At 44.6% G+C, this 21,479-nt stretch overlaps 1 protein-coding gene across 36 annotated transcripts in view; it reads left to right on the top strand.

Annotated features, from left to right (window-relative positions):
* Positions 1-3,675, top strand: part of LPIN1 (lipin 1) — a 150,762-nt gene extending 147,087 nt beyond the window's left edge. For all 36 annotated transcript variants that reach the window (XM_063789289.1, XM_009442017.5, XM_001160223.7 and 33 more), the window contains one exon: positions 897-3,675. In XM_063789289.1, the coding sequence (XP_063645359.1) occupies positions 897-1,056 (160 nt within the window). In that variant the 3' untranslated portion in view covers positions 1,057-3,675. The remainder of the gene's footprint in view (positions 1-896) is intronic.
* The last annotated feature ends 17,804 nt before the right edge of the window (positions 3,676-21,479 follow it).

The raw sequence follows: 21,479 nt of genomic DNA, 5'->3' as shown, positions 1-21,479 counted from the left end.
GCAATAGCAACTTTCTTTTCATAGTAGAAGCCACAGAAACTAACATGCAACATATTTTTGGGCATGCAAATAAAAGAGAGCAAGAGAACGTTGTAGGAAGCATTGGGAAGCCCTGCTCTAATTCAGCTCCACAGACTGTAAAGACGAAGGGCTCCAAGAGGGCAAGACAATTGTCCAAGGTTACAGCAAGCAGGAGAGCCCGGGTCTCTTGACCGTCATGCCAACCAGGGCTTTTTTCTCTAAGACGTGTTGATAATTTGTCATTTAGATACATTTGAGCACCCAGTATACATTATTTTAATGTTGCATATGTTATTTTATTTAAATTATCCTTAAAACTGTGGCATAGTTTTTATTTTCCTCCCTTTACAGTGGAAGAAATTGGCTTAGAGAGGTTACGCCATTTGCCCACGATCGCGCAGCTAGTAAATGGCAGAGCTGAACATCAAATTAATGTCTCTTTAACCCCAGGACCCAGCTCCTTTTCACTGTGCAATGAAGCAATCTCTGTCAGGTGCTCCAAAGATGTGCCTTGTCTGTGATTCTTCCCCCGATGTCCCATATGTGACCCCTGCAGCAGGCGCTATCCCATGGCCATGCTGACTTCCTCCTGCCGTCTTTTGCTTGGCTGTATCCCCTTTACCTGTCCTTCAAGTGAAGTCAGGTCCCACCCACCTCTTTCCCAGAGCCTTCTCTGATGCCTCGTTTGCATACTCTTCATTTTCATCTCTCATTTTCAATTAATCGATAACAAATTATTCTAGAATGACTTCAGTCGTGTCGATAAGTAGGCGGTCTGCTCCTTGAGGTTGTAGATCTCTCTTGACTTCTACGTGCAGCCCTGGGTGCATAGCTGGTATCGCTCAGTGCCAGTGACAATGTCCCTTTCCTTCCAGGTATGTGAGACTCTGTGAAGTAGTCGACCACGTTTTCCCGTTGCTGAAAAGAAGCCATTCTTCAGACTTTCCCTGTTCGGATACCTTCAGTAACTTCACCTTTTGGAGAGAGCCACTGCCACCTTTTGAAAACCAGGACATTCATTCTGCCTCAGCGTAAAATGTCCCAAGCAGCCTCTTGCCAGCAGTGCAGAGCCTGGTTGTCACCCATTAAAGGATAGGTCTCCCCGGAGTGCACAGCTCCACCTGGGAGCCTGGCGCGTCATCATTGGCCTGACAGCAGAGAGAATTGAGAAGCATTTCTCCCCTGCCCCACCCCGGGGCTGACATTTCTAAGCAAGATAGGAAGGGAGCACTTTCTAGGCGAGGAGTTGGGCGCATTTGTACCGTGAAAAGCATTCCTCAGTTGTGGCTTAATGCCAGTTACGATGCTGCCTTTCCGGCCTGCTCCAGCAAGTAGCTACTGGTTCACGTGCAGTTTGGGGCTGTGAAACCTAGGCAGAAGGTGGCTGTCTGAGGGCTGTCCCCGCCTAGGACAGGGTCAATCGATGAATGCCAGATGTGCACGGTTTTTGGCAAAGTAGGGGGCACATTTCCATTATAGCAATGTTAGTGCCACCACCTTCTGAACACAGTGGGGAGGGCTGTGAAGGCTCATGTGACCTGGATCTGAGGTGTCTGATAGAAATCCGGACGCCACCGGGTCCAGGCCTGGCCTCAGACTTGGCCTTGTGGATGGGCCCCTTACAGTATTTGCTGACTAGTCTCATTTTTAGGTGATAAGTTTTTCTTTAATTCCTTTGGTTAAAGATAGTCTATTTCATTGGCATATCTCCCCCCAGTTTTTGTGGCTCAAGGCTGGAATATTTATGCCTTAATGTATCTATGGCAGACATTTAAGAATGCGCTTTATCTAGCTCATGGTAACTTTGCAACGCCTTAGATTAAAATGACAGTAAATATGACTAAGGCAGTATTTTGAATGAGTTTGACACTGCCGGCTTCCTTCCATCCAGCAAGGTGGTGCTGACAGTGTGGGCTTGAGCGCACTTATGCCAAATGATAATGATACTGACTTCTGTTGGGAGCTCTCCAAAGAAACTGGTTGGTTTTAAGAAAATAGTTTCAAGAAGTTCAACTATATTCTTTTAGATATTATTTATTGTTTTACTCTGATTAGGTTACTGTGATAGGCATTTATTCATATTCTTTCTATACCACTGTCATTAATATATTAAAAAGATGTATGTGTTAGACTATCGAAAGGGCCTTATTCTCTCTTTCTCATAGACTGACCTTCTTTTGGAATTTCTGAGTCATTTAATTTCCTTAGCTTTTTCCACTCAAATTAAGGGCAAGGGAAAAAGTAATAATTTGAGTGGCATTCTTTAAGCCTACAGAATGTGATTCTTTCACTTGTTTATTACACTGGCTCGTGGACAGAACAATTTGAAAAGTGAAAGAATTATTTTGGTAAAAGATTTTGCTTTACTTTTCGAAGCATTATTTTTTTAAAGAGTGTTTTACTCCAACGATTGAAACATTTTCCTATTTAAATTTCATCGTTAGAATCACAGGAGGCAAAAAATGGAACGGTTGAATGAAATTTTACTCTTTCTGTGAAAGAAAATCCACAGAGTTGTTGCCTCCGTTGTAGTTGGTGGGCCCTGTTAGCATTGGATGCCTTTGCCAAATGGTTCATGTGGACACACAAAGGCAAACAGATCTGCCATCGATCGCAGATTTCTGTAGAAACACGGATGTGCATGTGCAGATTCCCTTTTGCAGGTATTAAAAATAATTAAAAATAGTCCTGCCTGAGGTTGCAGTGAGCTGAGCTTGCACTACTGCACTCCAGCCTGGGTGACAGAGTAAGACTCCATGTCAAAAAAAAAAAAAAAAAAAAAGTCCTGCCTTAACTAACTCCTCTGCGCTTGTTCACTAGTAACCTAAAGAGGCTATATTCATTCTTTATGCAATGAGGGTATTTTTGAGTGAATTTTCACTGCTCTGAACTAAGTATAAGCTCATGGGCCTGCAAAGGTTCACATGGTTTCTCCTTTGCACCCGGGAGGAACTTTGGCTGCGAGAATGGGGGGATGTATCCCTCATGCAGTTCGCATCCAGGCAGCCCTCTGCAGCAGCACACTCTGCAGGCGGAGTTTTCAGAGGATGCAATTTTGGATCCTGAATTTTGATGTACCTTAAACTTCCACATCACTGCACCCTGAAACAGAGCATGCTTTCCAGAAAGTCACACTCTCAGATCTGTGTCAAGTTCAATGTGAGCCCTGGCAAGGCTGGCATATTAATACCTGCCTTCTGGCTTCTGAAAGTGAGATTTGTATATGGGCTGCACTCACGCATATACGAGTTGGTTTATCTTTGTGTACATGACTATAACCCAGTGATGCTGAGGTCATGTGCTGGAATGCTGTGTTTGGGCCACACATTTCAAAGTTGCCCTATGGAAATGAATCCCACTTAGTGACAAGTCATCAAATGTTTGTCACATGTGATGAAGAAAAATATGTATACCTGGCATAGAGAAAAATATATACCTGGTACATTGGAGAAAAATAATTACACTTTCAAAGAGAATTCCCTTTGCAGTTTTATGTTTGGATCACCACTGTAAGCACACTTTATTTACATTTGATCTGTATTTGTATATGCTGGTGCAATGATAAAAATCACTGTAATACTTCATTGTGTTGTACTGGATGCAAAGCTAGAAAATATTGCAATAAATGAGACCGATGAAAGACTTCTCTGAAAATCAGGTGTGTGAATTTTAAATAGTTTTTGGTAAGTTACTAAGTTGTTGATTTTCTGGGGTGTGTTATCAAGCATATTCTAAAAAAAATCTTCAGGCTATGAATTGTTCACTATTTGGAATAAATGTTTTTCCTGATGTTTTAGATTTAAATGGGTAAAAGACCAACCTTCTCTATGCACTTGGTGGGGACAGGAGGGATGAAGAAAGAGAGGAGAAGGCTGCACCCGGGATCCCTCCCGGCCCTGGTGGGATGATTCAGGAGTAGGGAGGTTTCAATCAAGTGAATTTCATGAAGTGCCTCCCAGGGCCTGGCCTAGAATCGGTGTTTAGCACACGGGGGTTCCCCAGCCTCACATCTGCTGTCCTCATTTTTTCGACTCTTCTCTGTTGTAAACCCCAGATTCATTTTTCATTTTGAATGAATCAAAATCCTTGACTAGTGCAATCATAAGCTGAAAACTGTCATAATTCCTATTGATTTTACATGTCAACGTGGCTGGAGGCTTCCTATTGATTTACCTGCATCAGCCTAAGTGTTTTTGGAATAAATGGAAAAGTATTGGCCCCCTAAATGCAACATAGCCGGCCAAGATACTAGGCCGAATTCCTAATGAAGCCCAAATCCAAACGGTTCATCTCTAGGTGCCTGTAGAATTAATGCTTTTGCGTCTTAAAAAACAAAACCTTCTAATTTTGTTGAACACCATCACGGATTTGTTCCAACTCAGACTTCAGTGTGCGGGCTCTTTTATCTATAAAATAAAAATTTGTCTAGACTATTGTCTTTGGCCTGTGGATTCCCACGTGCTGGCGGAGCTCTGCAGGCAGCTCTCACGTGTGCGGGGGAAACGAGCTCGGGGGCTTGGATTTCCCCAGCGTCTCAGCTGTGATCGCCTGAATGTTTAAAAGGCTTTACAGCTTGGTTCTCAAACACTGACACATCAGCACTCTTGCATCGGAAGCCGAGGAAGGTTGACGATGGGGCCATTGACCATCAGCATCGGACCCCAGAGTGCTCTTTCCAGGAAGAGGGAATGCATGTGGCCCTACTACAGCCCTAGAACAGCGGAACTGTCCTGGAGGAAGGTTAAGTCGGCCCCTTCTTAAAAAATTAAAAAGCTGGATCCTAAAGGCTGGGTGCGGTGGCTCACGCCTGTAATCTCAGCACTTTGGGAGGCCAAGGCAGGTGGATCATCTGAGGCCCAGGAGTTTGAGACCGGCCTGGCCAACATGGTGAAACCCCGTCTCTACTAAAAAAAATACAAAAATTAGCTGGGTGTGGTGGCATGTGCCTGTGATCCCAGCTACTCAGGAGGCTGAGGCAGGAGAATCACTTGAACCCGGGAGGTGGAGGTTGCAGTGAGCTGAGATCACACCACTGTACTCCAGCCTGGGCAACAAGAGTGAAACTCCGTCTCAAAAACAAAACAACAAAACTGGCTCTTAGAATAGAAACTTGGTGTGGCCTAATCTACTGCTCCAGGAGAGGTTTGTCCATCTCCACTGACATTCGTCTGCCTCTGCTCTTTATTACTTAAAGACTATTTTATTATTATTTTGGGGGGGAGACAGGGTCTTGCTCTGTTGCCCAGACTGGAGTGCAGTGGTGTGATCATAGCTCACTGTAACGTTGAACTCCTGGGCTCAGGTGATCCCCCGGCTCAGCCTTCAAGTAGCTGGGACCACAGGCACATGCCACCACACCCGGCTAATTTCTGACCACTCCCCTTTGTATTTTATATTTTGTCTTCAGACCTAGTTAGGGGCAGCGCTGTGCCCCATCTCTGCCTTAAACTAAGAGAAAGTGGTGAAAATGCCAGTAGGTTTTCTGCCTTTCTGTTTCCAACCCCTTTTTGAAACTCCTGCTGCATCAAAGGTGGTGATCAGTGTCACTTCTATTGCAAGCCAGGCAGGGAGCTTGGTACCTGAGGGAAACCAAAACATGAGCAGACAGAAGCTGACCTGACCCTGGAAGTCAACGGGCCCAAATGGCCACCGGGGGGCACAATCGCTTTTGGTTTGGCAGCACAGCCTTAAAAAAAAAAAAGTCCCCACTTTGACAAAGGCCCCTTCCCGGGTAGTGCTGGCCTTGGAGACCAGCCAGGCTGTGGATCCAACTTGTGGGCAGAGGGGGGAGTTCCTCAAGGGGACTGTTTTGGTACCAACGTGCCTGCAGTTGGCACAGCCCAAGGTCAACAACACTAACTGGCTGGAAAGGGCGCTGTCTGGCTGTTTGTTCAGGTCTAAAAACCATTTAGATCTGCGATTCTCAAAGTGTAGTCTGCAGTTCCAGCACTAGGGAACTTGTTAGAAATGCAAATGCTTAGGCCCGTACCCTAGACCTGCTGAATCTCACCGTGGGCGTGGGGCCGGGTTATCTGTTTTAAGAAGTCCTTCAGGGGATTCTGCCTTGCGTACAAGTTGGAGAAGCAGGGTCTAGATGATGCAGTGGAGGCCCTGCATGCTGCTCCCAGGTAGCCTCTTCCGTATTGCTCAGCTCACATCTGACTTTAATTTGGCCTGGCCAGAGCAACGCTCACCGCCCAGAGCTCACAAAGATCTGCCACAGGAGAGAAGCCGCTGGAAAGATTGTCTTCCCCCGGCCACTCCTGAAAAGGAGCTTGGAAACCCAGTACAGGCGCTCGCTTGAGTCACAAGGTGTCGTTGTGATCCTTTGCTACACGGCTTCCAGCCTGAGACACCTTCCCAGGGATGTGGGCCGGCCCAGGCTGGGAGGGGATTCCAGGCCGTGCAGTGTGAATGAGTGAGTGTGTGTGAGTGTATGTGTGTGTATGGCGGAGTTTGGAGGGGGTGTCCATGTGAAGGAGCAGGCCTGGGCTGTGCCCAGATTGCTAATGGCTCCCTTCCTCCCCCAAATCGTTGGAGCCTGGAGGTGCCTGTCCTGATGCCAGCGATCTTTTCATTGGTGCAGGAAGTCCATTCAGCCCTGCATTGCTTTTAATGAGTTTTGCAAGCAAGTGGCCTCTTCCTGTGACTCATTCTGCCTTTTGTGCACCGGAGATTGTGGTTTTAAGTTTCACTTTGGAAAGCAACCACCACTTCTGCTGCTTTCTCCCTGTTGGAATCTGAACAAGTTACATTCATTTTGCAACAAAGAAATGTAAATGTAGGAGCCGCCAGTCATATTTCTGCTCTGATTGTAAAAACATCCTTTTCCGAGATGGTTGACAGAGCCAAGCTAAGAAGAAATGGTTTATATTTTCAAGTAACACATTCATTTGGGAACTCCATATTTCCCGCTCCCCCCACCCACCAAGTTTGCTTTTGTTCTTTGTCTTATTGATTCATATTTCAGGGAGTTCCTAAAAAATAAACAGTGCTTGTTGGTTGAGTGAGGCGGTTAACCTCTAATTTATTGAAAGAGACTTCATTCTGGACAAAAGTTTGTGTTCTTCCTTCATGCAGTACTCAGAGGATGACCATAAGGACAATTTCTTGTACAGTAAAATGTTTTTCCTTCGGACCTTCCACACAAATCCGCTTATGGTATCCGAATAGATGAATTTCTTAGGATTAGCGAGTATATGTTAAGTGGACAAATATTATACAATATTTAAATTTAAATAATGTAGGCATATTTAAAATGTTAGTGTTGAACTAAATTTTTTATATAACTTTATTTAAATATGTACAAACATTGAACAGTAGCTCTTACAGCATTATAAAACCAAAATTCATTTAAGTACAGATAAAACTATAGTGCTAATCAGCTGGACACAGTGGTTCATGCCCAGCATGAACTCTCAGCACTTTGGGAGGCCGAGGTGGGTGGATCCCTTGAGATCAGGAGTTTGAGACCAGCCTGGCCAACATGGTGAAACCTTGTCTCTACCAAAAATACAAAAATTAGCCAGGCATGGTGCCAGGTGCCTGTAATCCCAGCTACTTGGGAGGCTGAGGCAGGAGAATTGCTTGAACCCGGGAGGCAGAGGTTGCAGTGAGCCAAGATTGCGCCACTGCACTCCAGCCTGGGCAACAGAGTGAGACTGTGTCTCAAAAACAAAAACCCAAACAAAACTACAGCGCTAATAGAGTTCAAATTAATATTAATGGTACGTAGTGGAAAGTGCTGATGTATTGAAGCTAGTGAAATGATGTTGGATTTGGGCTTATAATAGATGTATCTGTGCTTTTAGTTTCATTTGTCAACTTGATTCTTCTGACATGAGCATAATGGACCACCATTAAAATCATCATTATAACGCTGACTTCTGCAAAACGTGGTAGTGAAAAAGTTCTTATTCCATATTGACATCTACATTGACTGCCAGTGAACTGTTGCAAACTTTTACACCAAGGATGGGATCTCCTTGATCCATTGCCTCACAGGACAAATGTGGCACTGACTTGGATTTGGGGACTTTAAAGTTCAGCCAGAATTCATTGTCCTGATTTTCTCTTTTTGAAGTGCTGTAAAGCCTTGGTTTGGAGGTTACATGATCATTTCGCTTACTCAAATCCTTGGCACACTTAGGGATGTACGGGGAGCGGTCCTGCACTCTGATCCATCCTTGGGCAAAGGCTCAGCGGTCTCATGGGAGAGTAGAGCTGCTCCTTCCATGGGGAGGAGAGAGGAGCAGGTGAAGAGACCTGCAGGAAGCCACTTCCAGACCTGCATGTGCTCTGCCGCCCTCTAAATCACATGGAGAGGCTGGGTGTCTAAAGTAATGGGTGGGTAATCCTATTTTTAGAGAGCCAAAGCAATTTTACAACTTTTCATAATGGTTTTGCTTGCTTTGGGAGCAAGCTGGTGGATGGGCAGGTGATAACGTTTGCATGGATTTTTGGGGGTCCTGGGATGGAAGGCAGCTTTCTTTGGGGATCAGGGACACTGGTCTGGGTACCTCTCATTCCCACAGGCACCTCCTGTTGCAGGAACGGGGTCAGGGTGCGAGGTAGCTAAGCAGTCTCAAAAGCCTGAGGTCTGACCAGATTCGTGAAGTGCCTGGTGAAAAGACGGGGGAAGGGATATTAGCATGACACCTCCAGATGAGTGGGATGGGGGCAAGGGTGGCCTTATGCACCCACCTCTCCACCCCTGAGACACCAGGCTGATCAGAAAGCACCACCCCTTGGGGATTCCGCAGATGCCCTTGACATCCACGGGAGGAGGAAGACTTTGACCTTGACTTGAGTTTGGCTCAGAGGAGGCCTGGCTTTTTCTTTCCACAGCAGCAGCAGCGCCTGGCAGTCTGCATCATTTCGCCACAGTGTGAAACCATTGGCTGATGTATAAAGGTGAATTTCAGACCCAGGGGGTAGTCTAGGGTGTCCATGTACAACGTATGAAAATGTGAGCTTTAAAAAGGGCAAACATTAAAATTGAGGATGTCCTGTGTGTGCCTGGTAGTAGGTAGTATCTCACTATGCTTGTGGATAACACATGGTTTTTTGAGGGCACTCATAACTGGTTGATGTGCTTGTTCTTATGTTCCTTGAAGCAAATCCTCTAGGGACTTCTCTCAACTGGCACAACAGTAGATGGCCTTTACAGTAACGCACCTTCGAACATCTCATCTGGCTGACAGCTTGCACATTCTTTTTTTTTTTTTTTTTTTTTTTTTTTGTGAGATGGAGTGTTGCTCTGTGCTCTGTCACCCAGGCTGTAATGCAATGGCATGATATTGGCTCACTGCAACCTCCGCCTCCCGGGTTCAAGTGATTCTCCTGTCTCAGCCTCCCGAATAGCTGGGACTACACACGTGTGCTGCCGTGCCCAGCTAATTTTTGTATTTTTAGTAGAGATGGGGTTTCACCATATTAGCCAGGCTGGTCTCGAACTCTTGACCTCGTGATCCACCCGTCTCAGCCTTCCAAAGTGCTGGGATTACTGGGGTGAGCTACCGCGCCCAGCCCAGCTTGCACATTCTTTAGCTCGTTGGTCACCCTCCTCTCCCCAGTGGAAGCCCCAGGTACCTCTCAAGGCCCAGCTTCAGCCTCACCTTCCCTGTGGTCTTCTTCAAGCAGACCCATACCAAGCTCTCTGTGCTTTGGAAACTGCCAGGTAAGACATAACTGTTTAGTTTATTATCATTTCTATTTCCAAATCACTGTTTACAGTCATTAACTTCATTTTATTGAGGGGAAAATTGAAATTCAGAGACTTTTGTCTAAGGTCCTCCAACTAGTAAAAGGCAGAACTAGGATTAAAGTCTCCAAATCCAGAATGATCAGAGAGTCATCAGGCTCTGTTTCACTGTTTCCAGTGAGGTGAAGTGGGGAGGCATCAGAGCGACAGCCACGTTGTATGCCTGCTGCACGAGCCAGACCGCAGGACAATACTCAATGAGAGGCACCAACATCCATCCTGGCTGAGCTGATGACGGTGAGAGGCCACAGAGCCATGAAAATGACTTGGAGCAGCCTCCATGTATTCCTCAGGGTTGAATCATTGTGTGCACCACAGAGCATTTGCTTTGTAAAAAAGCTAACACTGTGAAAAATGGGGTAGGCACTTCCTGTTTTGACCAGGAACAAATGCAAACCAGACCCTGCTCCTCTCACCAGGCAGAGCTTGCTCTTTCAATTCAGAGATATCTTCAAGGACCCAATTATGCTGTGGTGTGGAATGGAGCATGTATGTAACTGAGGTTCCTGCCAAAGACACCATCTCCTGGCTGAATGGCAGGACTGGCCAGGACACCAGGAAACTGAGACTGATTGGACACACAAGAGTATGAGCTGGTGAGACAGTGGGACACAGGACTAAGCAAATTATGTTTCTCTTCTGCCTTCTGTTCTTTGTCACTAATGTAACAATAGAGTAATAATATAAAGGAGTGACACGTTCAGTTGCTGAATTCCTGATGTATTATATCCTGGTGGAAATGTTCACTGGGATGGGGCTTCCTGTGTATGTGGGGGTAGGGACAGGGGCTAGGGAACCTCAGGAGATCTGGGAGAGATAGCTGCTTGTCCTCTGAAGAGTTCTGCTTTCCTTGCATATTGTAGTGTAGTGGCTGAAAAGCAGCTGCTTAGCAGGGGCTGTATTTTCCAGCCCCCGCCCCCATAATGGGTGGGGTCATGTCACTCCATCTTGCCAATGGGAACATGAGCAGCAGTGACCTGAATCACTTCTGGGCCAAGGTAGTTAAAAAGCAGGTGTACCTTTGTCACATTCTCTGTCTCTGTCCATCAACTAGAAACAAAGATCTCTAAGGAAGGAAACTGGGTCCCTGAGTCACTCTGTGGAAGGTAGCGTGCCAAGTACTAAAATGGACTTTGTGTGAGTGAGAAGTAAACTTCCAGCATGGTGAAGACTCCAGAATGTCTTTCAGATACTTTTTGCATGCTAAGACAGTTTGGGCACTTAAGATTAGTGACTAAAGCAGTGAACAAAACAATGAAATCCCTGTCCTCACGGTGCTTGCACTCTGCATGACGGACATAGAAACCAATAACATGTCGAGTGGTAATAAGGTCTGCAAATAAAAAAGCAGCAGGGGAGAGAGGAAAGTGGAGTGATGGAAAGGCACCATTTCCCAGAGAACGAAGCAAGGAGTCCACCCCTCTACTGCAGTGACATTAGAGCTGGGGGCACGGGGTGAGGAGATGAGGGGCTGGCATGGCTAGAGCTTAGGTGGTGGAGGTAGCAGGAGCCCAATTGTGAAGGGCCTTGCAGACCACTGTAAGGGGAAAACTGAGAGGAGCTGAACTTGGGGAGAAAACCAAGTTTTCTTTGGACGTGTAGGTTTGAAAGAATGATTAGACATCCAAGAAGACAAGTCAAGTGGGCAATGGATATGCCACTCTGATTTTCATGGGAGAACTCAGGACTGACAGTGGGCATTTGGGCATGATTAGTACACAGATGGTGACGAAAGCCACAGGGCAGGATGAGCCCAGGGAGGGACTGAAGGGAGTAGAGAAAATCCAAGGTCCAAGGACTGTCCAGGCGTCCCTCCTGAGAGGAGACCTTCCCTACCCTGAAAACACCCATCACTTTTACCCCCAGGTAGACCAGACCCTCCCTGCGTGGCACCCTCACAGAACACTGACATTCTATCACTGCACCTGCCCCACTTCTGTGCATGATTTCTTCAATGTCTGTCTCCAACCAGACATAAGCTCCTAGATCCCCTAATGCTTGGCATTGCATCATCCACATAGTAGGCACTGCAATGACTTTTTCTTTCTTCCAGTGCTTTATTGTCAAGTAAAATTCTGAAGTACAAAACACCACTCAGACAGACATAATGGCGACTGTTGCATCAATGCCCACTCCAGGCACTCTTCAAATTGGCCACCAGATGGAATAAGAGGGATTGTCCTTGGAGAATCTGACTAGTGAGAAAACATTATAGAGTGGAGAAGAGAGCAGGCAAGAGCTATGACTGTTGTCCCTACTGGTCAATTTCTCTTTCCCCTTTTCCACCTCTTTCCCCCCTGCCTCTCTTTTTGCCCTTCCTTTCTTTCTTTCTCCCTTTATTTTGCTGGCTTTTTATAGTTTTCAGTCTACTGTTTTTTTTGAAACCAAAATAACATATTCACATAGTTTTAAAAGTTGAAGATTTTTACCAGAAGACACACAAAATCCACATGGCTGCTCCTACTTGCCCCCCTCCCCCACACCCCTCCCGATTCTCATTTTCAACCCTTTCCCCTGTTAATTCTGGAATTTACTTTGATATTTTTAAGTAAAATGAACATACTACAATATTTCGATTAATGAAATTTAGGCATTCCTTATTGACTTACGATGCCAGATGAAGTTTTTGTCTTTCATATGTGCTTTTTCCCATCCCTAAGCCTTGTAGTATAAAAATATCATGTTTTTTTTTTTTATTTCTATAACTTTTGGCCTTTCCTGGAGTTAATATGCTCCATTTTTTATGGCTCATTATTTTTTCAAATTATTACTAACTCCTTCCTCACCCCCCAAAAAATGTTATGGGAAAAAAATCTCTGTAATATTTTCCACATTGTTAAATACATGTCTCCTTTTTTCCTCCTGGAAACCCTCCCACTGAAGTGCTCTCCCCGCACATTCCAGTCTAACAGGGCTGCTCTGACCCCCAACAAGCCATCAATCTGGAGTCTTCTCTGCTTTTCTCCTTAATTGGAGGCCCTGTCTCCAAGATCCCAAATGGATTGTTCTTAATTTTTTTTTGTGGTATCCATCTCTAATTTTATGAGTCTACCCTTCAGTCTACCCTTCTGAAGACATTAGTTATAGTGTCTGTGAAATTTTCTTCTGTTTCCTGAATTATCTCAATAATAATAGTAACTCCTCAAATTTTGCTCGTTTGCTTTGGTTTCTATGGGTGACTTCCCTCAAGTGTCTGGTAATACTTTATATCTGTTTATATGTAAGAGAGATGCACTAAAAAGTTGTGGGGTTGGGAGGTGCCTGTGCAGGATGGCAGGTGTCTGCATCTATCTGTGGGTAGGTGTGGGTATATGAGTGTGGGTCTGTGTCTGTGGGGTGTATATGGCTGTGTGTGTGGGTGTCTGTGTTGTGAACATGGGGGGTGTGGGTGTGTCTTTGTGGGGTGTGCAGGTCCTGTCAGCCATGGGCTCTGCTGCAGGTAGTCTGCATATCCCCCCAACATCAGCACCTGCAGCTTTCCTCTCTGGGGTGGTTTGGTATCTGCAGAGAGGCTGCCTGGCCTCATGGCGGGAGGTGGAGCTTGTGGTGAATGGCCTGTCACATGCCACAGTTGGACCAAGGAAGCAGCCGAGGAGCCCTACTGCTCACTGTGCAAGTGCCTCCAATGCCCACTTTTAGTCTAGCACCTTGTCCTGCCTCTTTTCCCCAACTCCAGGACAATGCACCTGTCATTAGCCACTCCAATGCCTATATCTCAGATTCCCACTGTCTACAGAATCATTCCCATCATCATACAGATCTGCTGTGATGTGTCCCATCAGCGTAAAACCAGCCCCAACTCATATTCCTCTCCATGACCACCCATTTCTCTGCTTCCCTTTATGGCCAAATTCTTGGAAGAGATGACTATATAGTCTGCCCTTCCAATCCATGGGTTTGATATCTGTGGATTCAACCAAACATGGGTCAAAGATATTTGGGAAAAAATCTGTCTTTACTGAACACACACAGACTTTTTTTCTTATCATGATTTCCTAACCCATAGAGTATAGCAACTATTAACATGGCATTTACATTGTATTAGGCATTATAAGCAATCTAGGGATTATTTAAAGTACACAGAAGATGTGCATAGGTTGCATAAAGATACTATGCCATTTTATATCAGGGGCTTGACATCCATGAATTTTGAGATCCACAGGGGTCCCGAAACCAATCCACCATGGACACCAGAAGCTGACTGTCCTTGCTTTTCCCCTTCCTCCCTTTCCTTCCCTCTTGCACCCACTCCAAGCTGACCTTTGGCTCCCACTCCACGGTACCCACTCAATGTCTTCAATGAACTCCAAGGGACAGAGCCAAGCAGTTTAGTCTCCATCTTACTTGGCCCAACAGTCAGGGAGGAATTTGGTTATGATTTGTCTCTTGCTCCTTCCTCAAAGTCTGGAAGACGTTTCCACCCAGGGAACAGGGAAAACAGGGCAATGGACGGGCAGCAGTGTGGCTGGAGGACTGGCTCTGAAGTGCAGCAGGGATGCTGTTAAGGGGTGAGCAGGGCCACATCATGAGCCAGGTGGCCTGGCCTCATTTCCCATGCACTTGGTGGCCACTAAAGGGAGGAGGAGTGGGGAATGGCAGAGTTGGGTGATGCTTTAGAGGGATCACCCAGGTGGTGGTGGTGACAGATGGGAGGGGCTGGGCAGGAGCAAGGAACCTTACCTGAAGACTCCAGGTGGCTCAGAATGGAGAAACTGAAGGGCCAAACTGAGGCAGTGACACAGGCATGAAGGAGGGGAGCCGAGGAGAGCCGGGGAGGAAGCTGGGATCACTTCCAAGTCTCTAGCACAGACACATGAGTGCATGGAGGGCCCATTACAGAGTGCAGCAGCCCAGAAACACAGAGCCGGCTGAGGCCTGCATGGAAGTCCAGAGGTCCACCTGAAGCAGGTTGAGTGGTTGACCCTGAGGAACAGCTAGCGAGGGCCAGTGAGGCAACATGTTCAGTCTGGACATGCCTCATTGTTCCAAACAAGGTGACAGGAGAAAGGCAGCTCCTGCTGGAGAAGCTGCTGGTGAAGGTCCACTCTGCAGAGTTTCAGAATGGTGCCAGCCCTTCCAGGCTGCTCCTTGTCCGTTCCCTGCCCCGTCAGCCAGCCTTGGCTGCCCTTTCAAGGACACATGAAGCCACAGGAACAGGGAGGGCCAGTCTGTGTGGCGAGGTGACCCCTGACACATGCCGAGGTCTCCCCTGTGCTGGGAGGCTGGAGGGCATGCCTCGGCCTCTCTGGGGTCCCCAAAGCACAGCTCTAAGTGCCCATGTGCACCCAGCAGGCTTCTGATCTCTCCCCTCCCCACACCTGGCTGAGTGGGTACCTGGCTGTCTTCATACCTATAGACAGGTAGGTGCAGTGCCTCATTTGGCCTCAGACCCAGGTGTGATCTCCATACCAGCTCTTCTTGTATTTTTCCACAGTGAATAGGGGTTGTTGACAACTTGTCCAGATGAGTGAAACTGACATTTGCTTCCTATGTGCCTGTTTATTCTTTAAAAATTTTTTAATATTTTTAATAAAGGAAAAATGAATATATTTATGGTGTACAACATGATGCTTTGATATTTATATACTTTGAGGACCGTGATAATGTATTATATTCTTTAAAACTGCTAAGCGAGTAGATTTTATTTATTTGTTTATTTATTGAGATGCAGTCTTACTCTGTCACCCAGGCTGGAGTGCAGTGGCGTCATCTCAGTTCACAGCAACCTCTGCCTACCAGGTTCAAGCAATTCTCATGCCTCAGCCTACTGAGTAGCTGGGATTACAGGTGTGTGCCACCACGTGTGGCTAATTTTTGTATTTGTTTTTGTAGAGACAGGGTTTCACTATGTTCACCAGGCTGGTCTGGAACTCCCAACTTCAGGTGATCCACCTGCCTTGGCCTCCTAGAGTGCTGGGATTACAGGCGTGAGCCACCATGCCCAGCCGAGAGTAGATTTTAAATGTTCTCATCACAAAAAAAGGGTAAGTATATGAGGTGAAGGATATATCAATTAACTTAATCATGCTGCAGTGGATACGTTCATCAATGGCTGTTAATTCTCTTATGTTTATATGCATTGCAATTGAGGAATGGAAGAGGAGTAATTGATATTTATGGCACATTTTGGCTGGAAATCTTTGAGAATACCCCTTGTGAGTTTTGCATGAAAAGGAGATTTTCAGGGTGGGGAGCTGAGCCCTGATTTGCAGGATCTCCAGCCTCACTTGTTCTGCACGGGATGCAGCAGCTTGTGTGTCCCATCAGAATGACGGCTGCAGCTGATGCTGGTGAGAGAGATTAAGAACAGAGCACCTTCTGCACATCATCAGCAGGGATTCTTAACCTGGGTTGTAGGCTAAAATTAACTGGGGGAGGGGGCCAATTTAAACAATTACTAATGCCCAAGTCCCAACCCAAACCGATTGAATCTGAGTCTCTATCTACACCCTCCAAGTGGGGTCAACTTGGAGTGTTTACATCATAAACTCTGATTGTCATTGTGGATTTGAAAGACTCAGACTGTGGCTTCAACCACAGCAGCGTGATGGTGGATTTTATCTACAAAAGGATAAAGACCTTTGTGGGCTGGAGGGAAGAGGTTGTTTTACAAGGGATATTCCATCTTCTTGAGTAATGCACGGGAAAACCCACAGTGGAATTATCAGGAAACAAGACGCTAAAAATAAATGTGACATGCTTCTCTGATAGGAGAGTAGGGACAGATCTTGACATTTGCTTCTGCATGGGGGTGCCAGGACCACCCGGGGAGCCAGAAATGAAGAGATTGTAAGAGGCAGAAGAGAGCCTCTAATGAGATGCAGAGACTTCCCATTTCTTGTTTGCTGGAGGACTGAGGCCAGTGTCTGGAGGGCAGGCAATTTGCAACTATCATCATGAGCCTCCTCAAAGATGAAGTCTGTCTGTTGAATTTGTATTTATAGATAAAATATACCAAACAATTGGCAGAACTTGCTGGTATGCTGGTGAAGCTGAAATCATACATACCTAACTTTTCCATATATTTTCCTTCTTTCAAAAATTCCCTAGTTACGGTGTTTGGCTGGGGTCTGAACTGTATTACGAATTGGTCCTGCCATCATGATTTTACTTGTGGTAACTTTTCTAAGGGCTTGAAATTTGCTTGAGTTTTCTAAATTTTATGGGTGAGGGGATGGTAGTGAGAGAATCTTATGGTTGTTACTGGCTTCTTGGAAAAGTGGGGCCCAGGAAGACTTGGGATTAGATTTCCAGTCCTTTGCAGATGCCAAAAGAATCCTGTCCATTGAAAAGTGGTTTGGGAAGCAGTGTCTTCAGGAGAAATCCAACTGAAATCTACTTCCACCAGAAACCCCTCTCTCTAACACTGAGCAGAAAGGGAAATTTGAAAAGAGAATTATTTTTACCTCATTTATTCGGACTTTAATTCCTATGTGGAAATCTAAAAATGAGAAAGAATTGAGTGTCCATATTTGAGATCCTTCTTCATTATATATATGGGTGCACCGTATGATCTCTCCAGGACCATAATAGACCACACTGCTGAACTTACGTACTGTGTGAAATAGAATAGGGGTAAATTTCAGAATAGGGTATAATGTAGCCTTGAAGTTAATTTAATTAATATCCCATTCTTGCTCACTTCAGAGCCTTTGGGGAATCCCATGAAATAGCAGAAGTTGAGGGAGTGGTTTTACAGCTGCTGTCCTACCCTCAGGAGACAGTTAATTCATAGACACACTTGCACGATTAAATCAAGTTCAGTGAGTGTACCCCAGAATCTGATGACAGCAGCCACCCTATTGGTTTCTGTGTGCATTTGATCAAATAGAATGGCCTGGGGGTGTATGGGTGATGCTAAACATCCAAATTCCATTCCAACAATCTACTTAATAACTGACCTTTACGGGGTGGTAAAGTAATCTTCAAAAGGTGTGAAATTTTAGTAAATAATCTTTATTTTTTTTAGTTGCGCAACATTCCAGGCGAATTATGGATTTATACCCCATCATCCCAGACAAAAAAACACTCTAAGGTTTAAGTTTCCTATTTATTTAGCCAAAGATGCAGATACTTATTGGAAGTGAGGTGGCTACACAGAGTAGAAGACAGGTAAAGATACTTCATGTCTCATTGTAGCTTCCTTTGACGCTTCATTTATCTACAGAGTACTAGTCAGGCAAGGTGGATTCTTGCTGGGTCTAAGAAAATACATTTCTTATTACTCCACAACATTCCAGAAAACCCAGTTATGCACAATCCAGCACCCCTGGACTCTGATTTAATACTCTTTCATTTGGAGAAAGAGAGATGTTAAGGAATTGGTGCATGCAGTTGTGGGTGTGCAAGCCTGAAATCTGCAGGGCAGGTTGGCAGCCTGGAGGCCTGGGGAAGAGCTGACATTGTAGCTCAAGTCCAGAGACAGTCAGGAGCAGAATTTCTTCTTCCTCAGGGGACCTCAGTCTTTTTTTCCTAAGGTCTTCAACTGATTGGATGAGTCCCACTCACATTACAGAAGGTCATTTTCTGTGCTCAAAATCTACCAATTTAAATGTTGGTGACATCTAAAAACATCTTCACAGCAACATCTAGACTGTGTTTCTGTGTTTGATCAAACACCTGGCACCTTAATCTAGCTAAGCCGGCAGGTGAAATTAACCATTAGAGATGATAAAGCTGAAACTCAAAAAAGTATTGAGTGATGTAGCTAGGACTTGAGCTGAGAGCTGTCCGACTCCAGAACCTGTCCCATAAGACCATGATCTCATTGTGTTTGTGTGTGTGTGTGTGTGTGTGTGTGTGTGTGTGTGGTAGGGGCAGTGGTGTGGTGGGGACTGGGTCTGTTCACCCAGGGCCTGCTGACTGCAACAGCCATTCTTCCTGCTTTGGAAAACTTCTGGTCACCTTATGGGGAAAAATCCTGAGATTTCTCAGTGTAGTATCCCTGGAAGACCATTCACTAGGACCTGGCATTGTTGGAAGGCAAGCATTCCTGGACAGATGCCAGAGGCTGAGCACGGGTTTAGTTCAATCCAACTCAGTTCAATGCAACCTGCATTATTTAGCCCTGACCATGTGCCAGTTTGCTCTTGGCCACAGTGTAGTTTAGGAGAAACAGATGAAAATACACAGCTCATCCCCTTTGGATCTGGTGAAGTTGGAGGCAGGAAAGCACAGAAAATATTTGGAACAAAAATGACAGATGCATGTTCTAGTAGGAATCCAGGGCTGTCACTGATGGCTGACCTGCCATATTACTCAAGTCAAATCTTACTAATTCAGCCCTTATTAGATAATATGGAAAAATACATTATTGTTTAAAGATCTATTTAAATGTGTATAGCTTTTCAGTTTCAACCAAGGTTAGTTTGCCTTTGACAGAAAGCTTATTGATAAGAGAACTTGTTATGAACAGTGATATGTGTGTGCGTGTGTTTATGTATAATTAACTGGAAAGAACCAACAAACTTGGATTTGAATCCTAACTGGTGTTAAAGTTAAAGGTAAAATCATGACTCTCATGAAAATATATAATGAATGCAAGCCAAGGATTTTATTTAACTTATTAATTGAGGAAACTGGTAAAATGTAAAAACAAGTTCAATGAACACACACATATAGGCAATCAGGTATTGGAAATAAATTTGCATATAGATGCAAAACAAGTTGTGTCCACATGGCAATAATCAACTGTATCTTCAAGGCCCAAAATTGATTTGCATTTCCATGGACAGGAATTATTTGCATTACTTGCATTATCAGTTTTCTTCAACTTATAAAGTTGTAAAATAGCACAAAGATGTTCAGAAAGTGCAGATAGCTTGGAAGGATGCTCTAGAAAGAACACTCACTAGTTTGCTTTTTCCCATTTCAAATCCTTGCACAATCTTTTCCTGACAGTGGTGAATGCCAGGATAATGGCTTTGGGCACGTTGTTTAACCTCTCTGAGTCTCAGTCGCCTTATCTATAAAATAGGGCTGATACTTTTTCACTGGACTGTCCTGCAGATTAAAAGTGATAATGTGGTCATGCACCACATAGTGACGTTTTGGTCAGTGATGGACTGCGTATGTGACAGTGGTCCCATAAGATTATAATACTGTATTTTTACTGTACCTTTTCTATGTTTAGATACCTAAATACTTACCATTGTGTTACAATGGCCAGCTGTATTCAGCACAGTAACATGTACATGTATGTAGCCTAGGAACAATAGGCTATACCATATACCCTTGGTGGGTAGTAAGCTCTACCATCTAGGTCTGTGTTAAGTACACTCTATGATTGTACAATGACGGAATCACCTAACGATGCAGTTCTCAGATCATATCCCTGTTGTTAAGCAATGCATGGCTGTATATACAAACCTCCTGACACAGAGTACATATCCAATCAGTATTAGGTCTCCTTCCTCTGTATTTTTTTTTTTTTTGAAATGGAGTCTCGCTCTGTCGCCCAGGCTGGAGTGCAGTGGCATGATCTTGGCTCACTGTAAGCTCTGCCTCCCAGGTTCACGCCATTCTCCTGCCTCAGCCTCCTGAGTAGCTGGGAATACAGGTGCACGCTGCCATGCCCGCTAATTTTTTGTATTTTTTTATGGTAGCTAATAAAATGTATTATAAAATTTTAAAGAGATGATGGAATCTAATTTATAAAATAATTAAACTGGAAGACATTTACCTACAGAAGGTTAATGCAACTTTGCCTAAACTAAGTTTATTTATTTTATTTTATTTTTTTATATTTCTTACATTTTATTTTTTTATTTTTTTAATATACATATATTTATTATACTTTAAGTTCTAGGGTATGTGTGTACAATGTGCAGGTTTGTTACATATGTATACATGTGCCATGTTGGTGTGCTGCACCCATTAACTCATCATTTACAGTAGTTATATCTCCTAATGCTATGCCTCCCCTCTCACCCGACCCCAGAACAGGGCCCAGTGTGTTGATGTTCCCCTTCCTGTGTCCAAGTGTTCTCATTGTTCAATTCCCACCTATGAGTGAGAACATGCGGTGCTTGGTTTTTTGTCCTTGCGATAATTTGCTGAGAATGATGGTTTCCAGCTTCATCCATGTCCCTACAAAGGACATGAACTCATCCTTTTTTATGGCTGCATGGTATTCCGTGGTGTATATGTGCTACATTTTCTTAATCCAGTCTATCATTGATGGACATTTGGGTTGGTTCCAATTCTTTGCTATTGTGAATAGTGCCACAATAAACATACGTGTGCCTGTGTCTTTATAGCAGTATGATTTATAATCCTTTGGGTATATACCCAGTAATGGGATGGCTGGGTCAAATGGTATTTCTAGTTCTAGATCCCTGAGGAATCGCCACACTGACTTCCACAATGTTTGAACTAGTTTACAGTCCCACCAACAGTGTAAAAGTGTTCCTATTTCTCCACATCCTCTCCAGCACCTGTTGCTTCCTGACTTTTTAATGATCACCATTCTAACTGGTGTGAGATGGTATCTCATTGTGGTTTGGATTTGCATTTCTCTGATGGCCAGTAATGATGAGCATTTTTTCATGTGTCTGTTGGCTGCAGAAATGTCTTCTTTTGAGAAGTGTCTGTTCATATCCTTCACCCACTTGTTGATGGGGTTGTTTTTTTCTTGTAAATTTGTTTGAGTTCTTTGTAGATTCTGGATATTAGCCCTTTGTCAGAGGAGTAGATT

This window comes from Pan troglodytes, chromosome 12 (genome assembly GCF_028858775.2).
Source record: "Pan troglodytes isolate AG18354 chromosome 12, NHGRI_mPanTro3-v2.0_pri, whole genome shotgun sequence".
Taxonomy (NCBI): Eukaryota; Metazoa; Chordata; class Mammalia; order Primates; family Hominidae; genus Pan; species Pan troglodytes.
The sequence above is the reverse complement of the archived record's forward strand: the minus strand, read 5'-3'. Positions and strand labels throughout refer to the sequence as shown.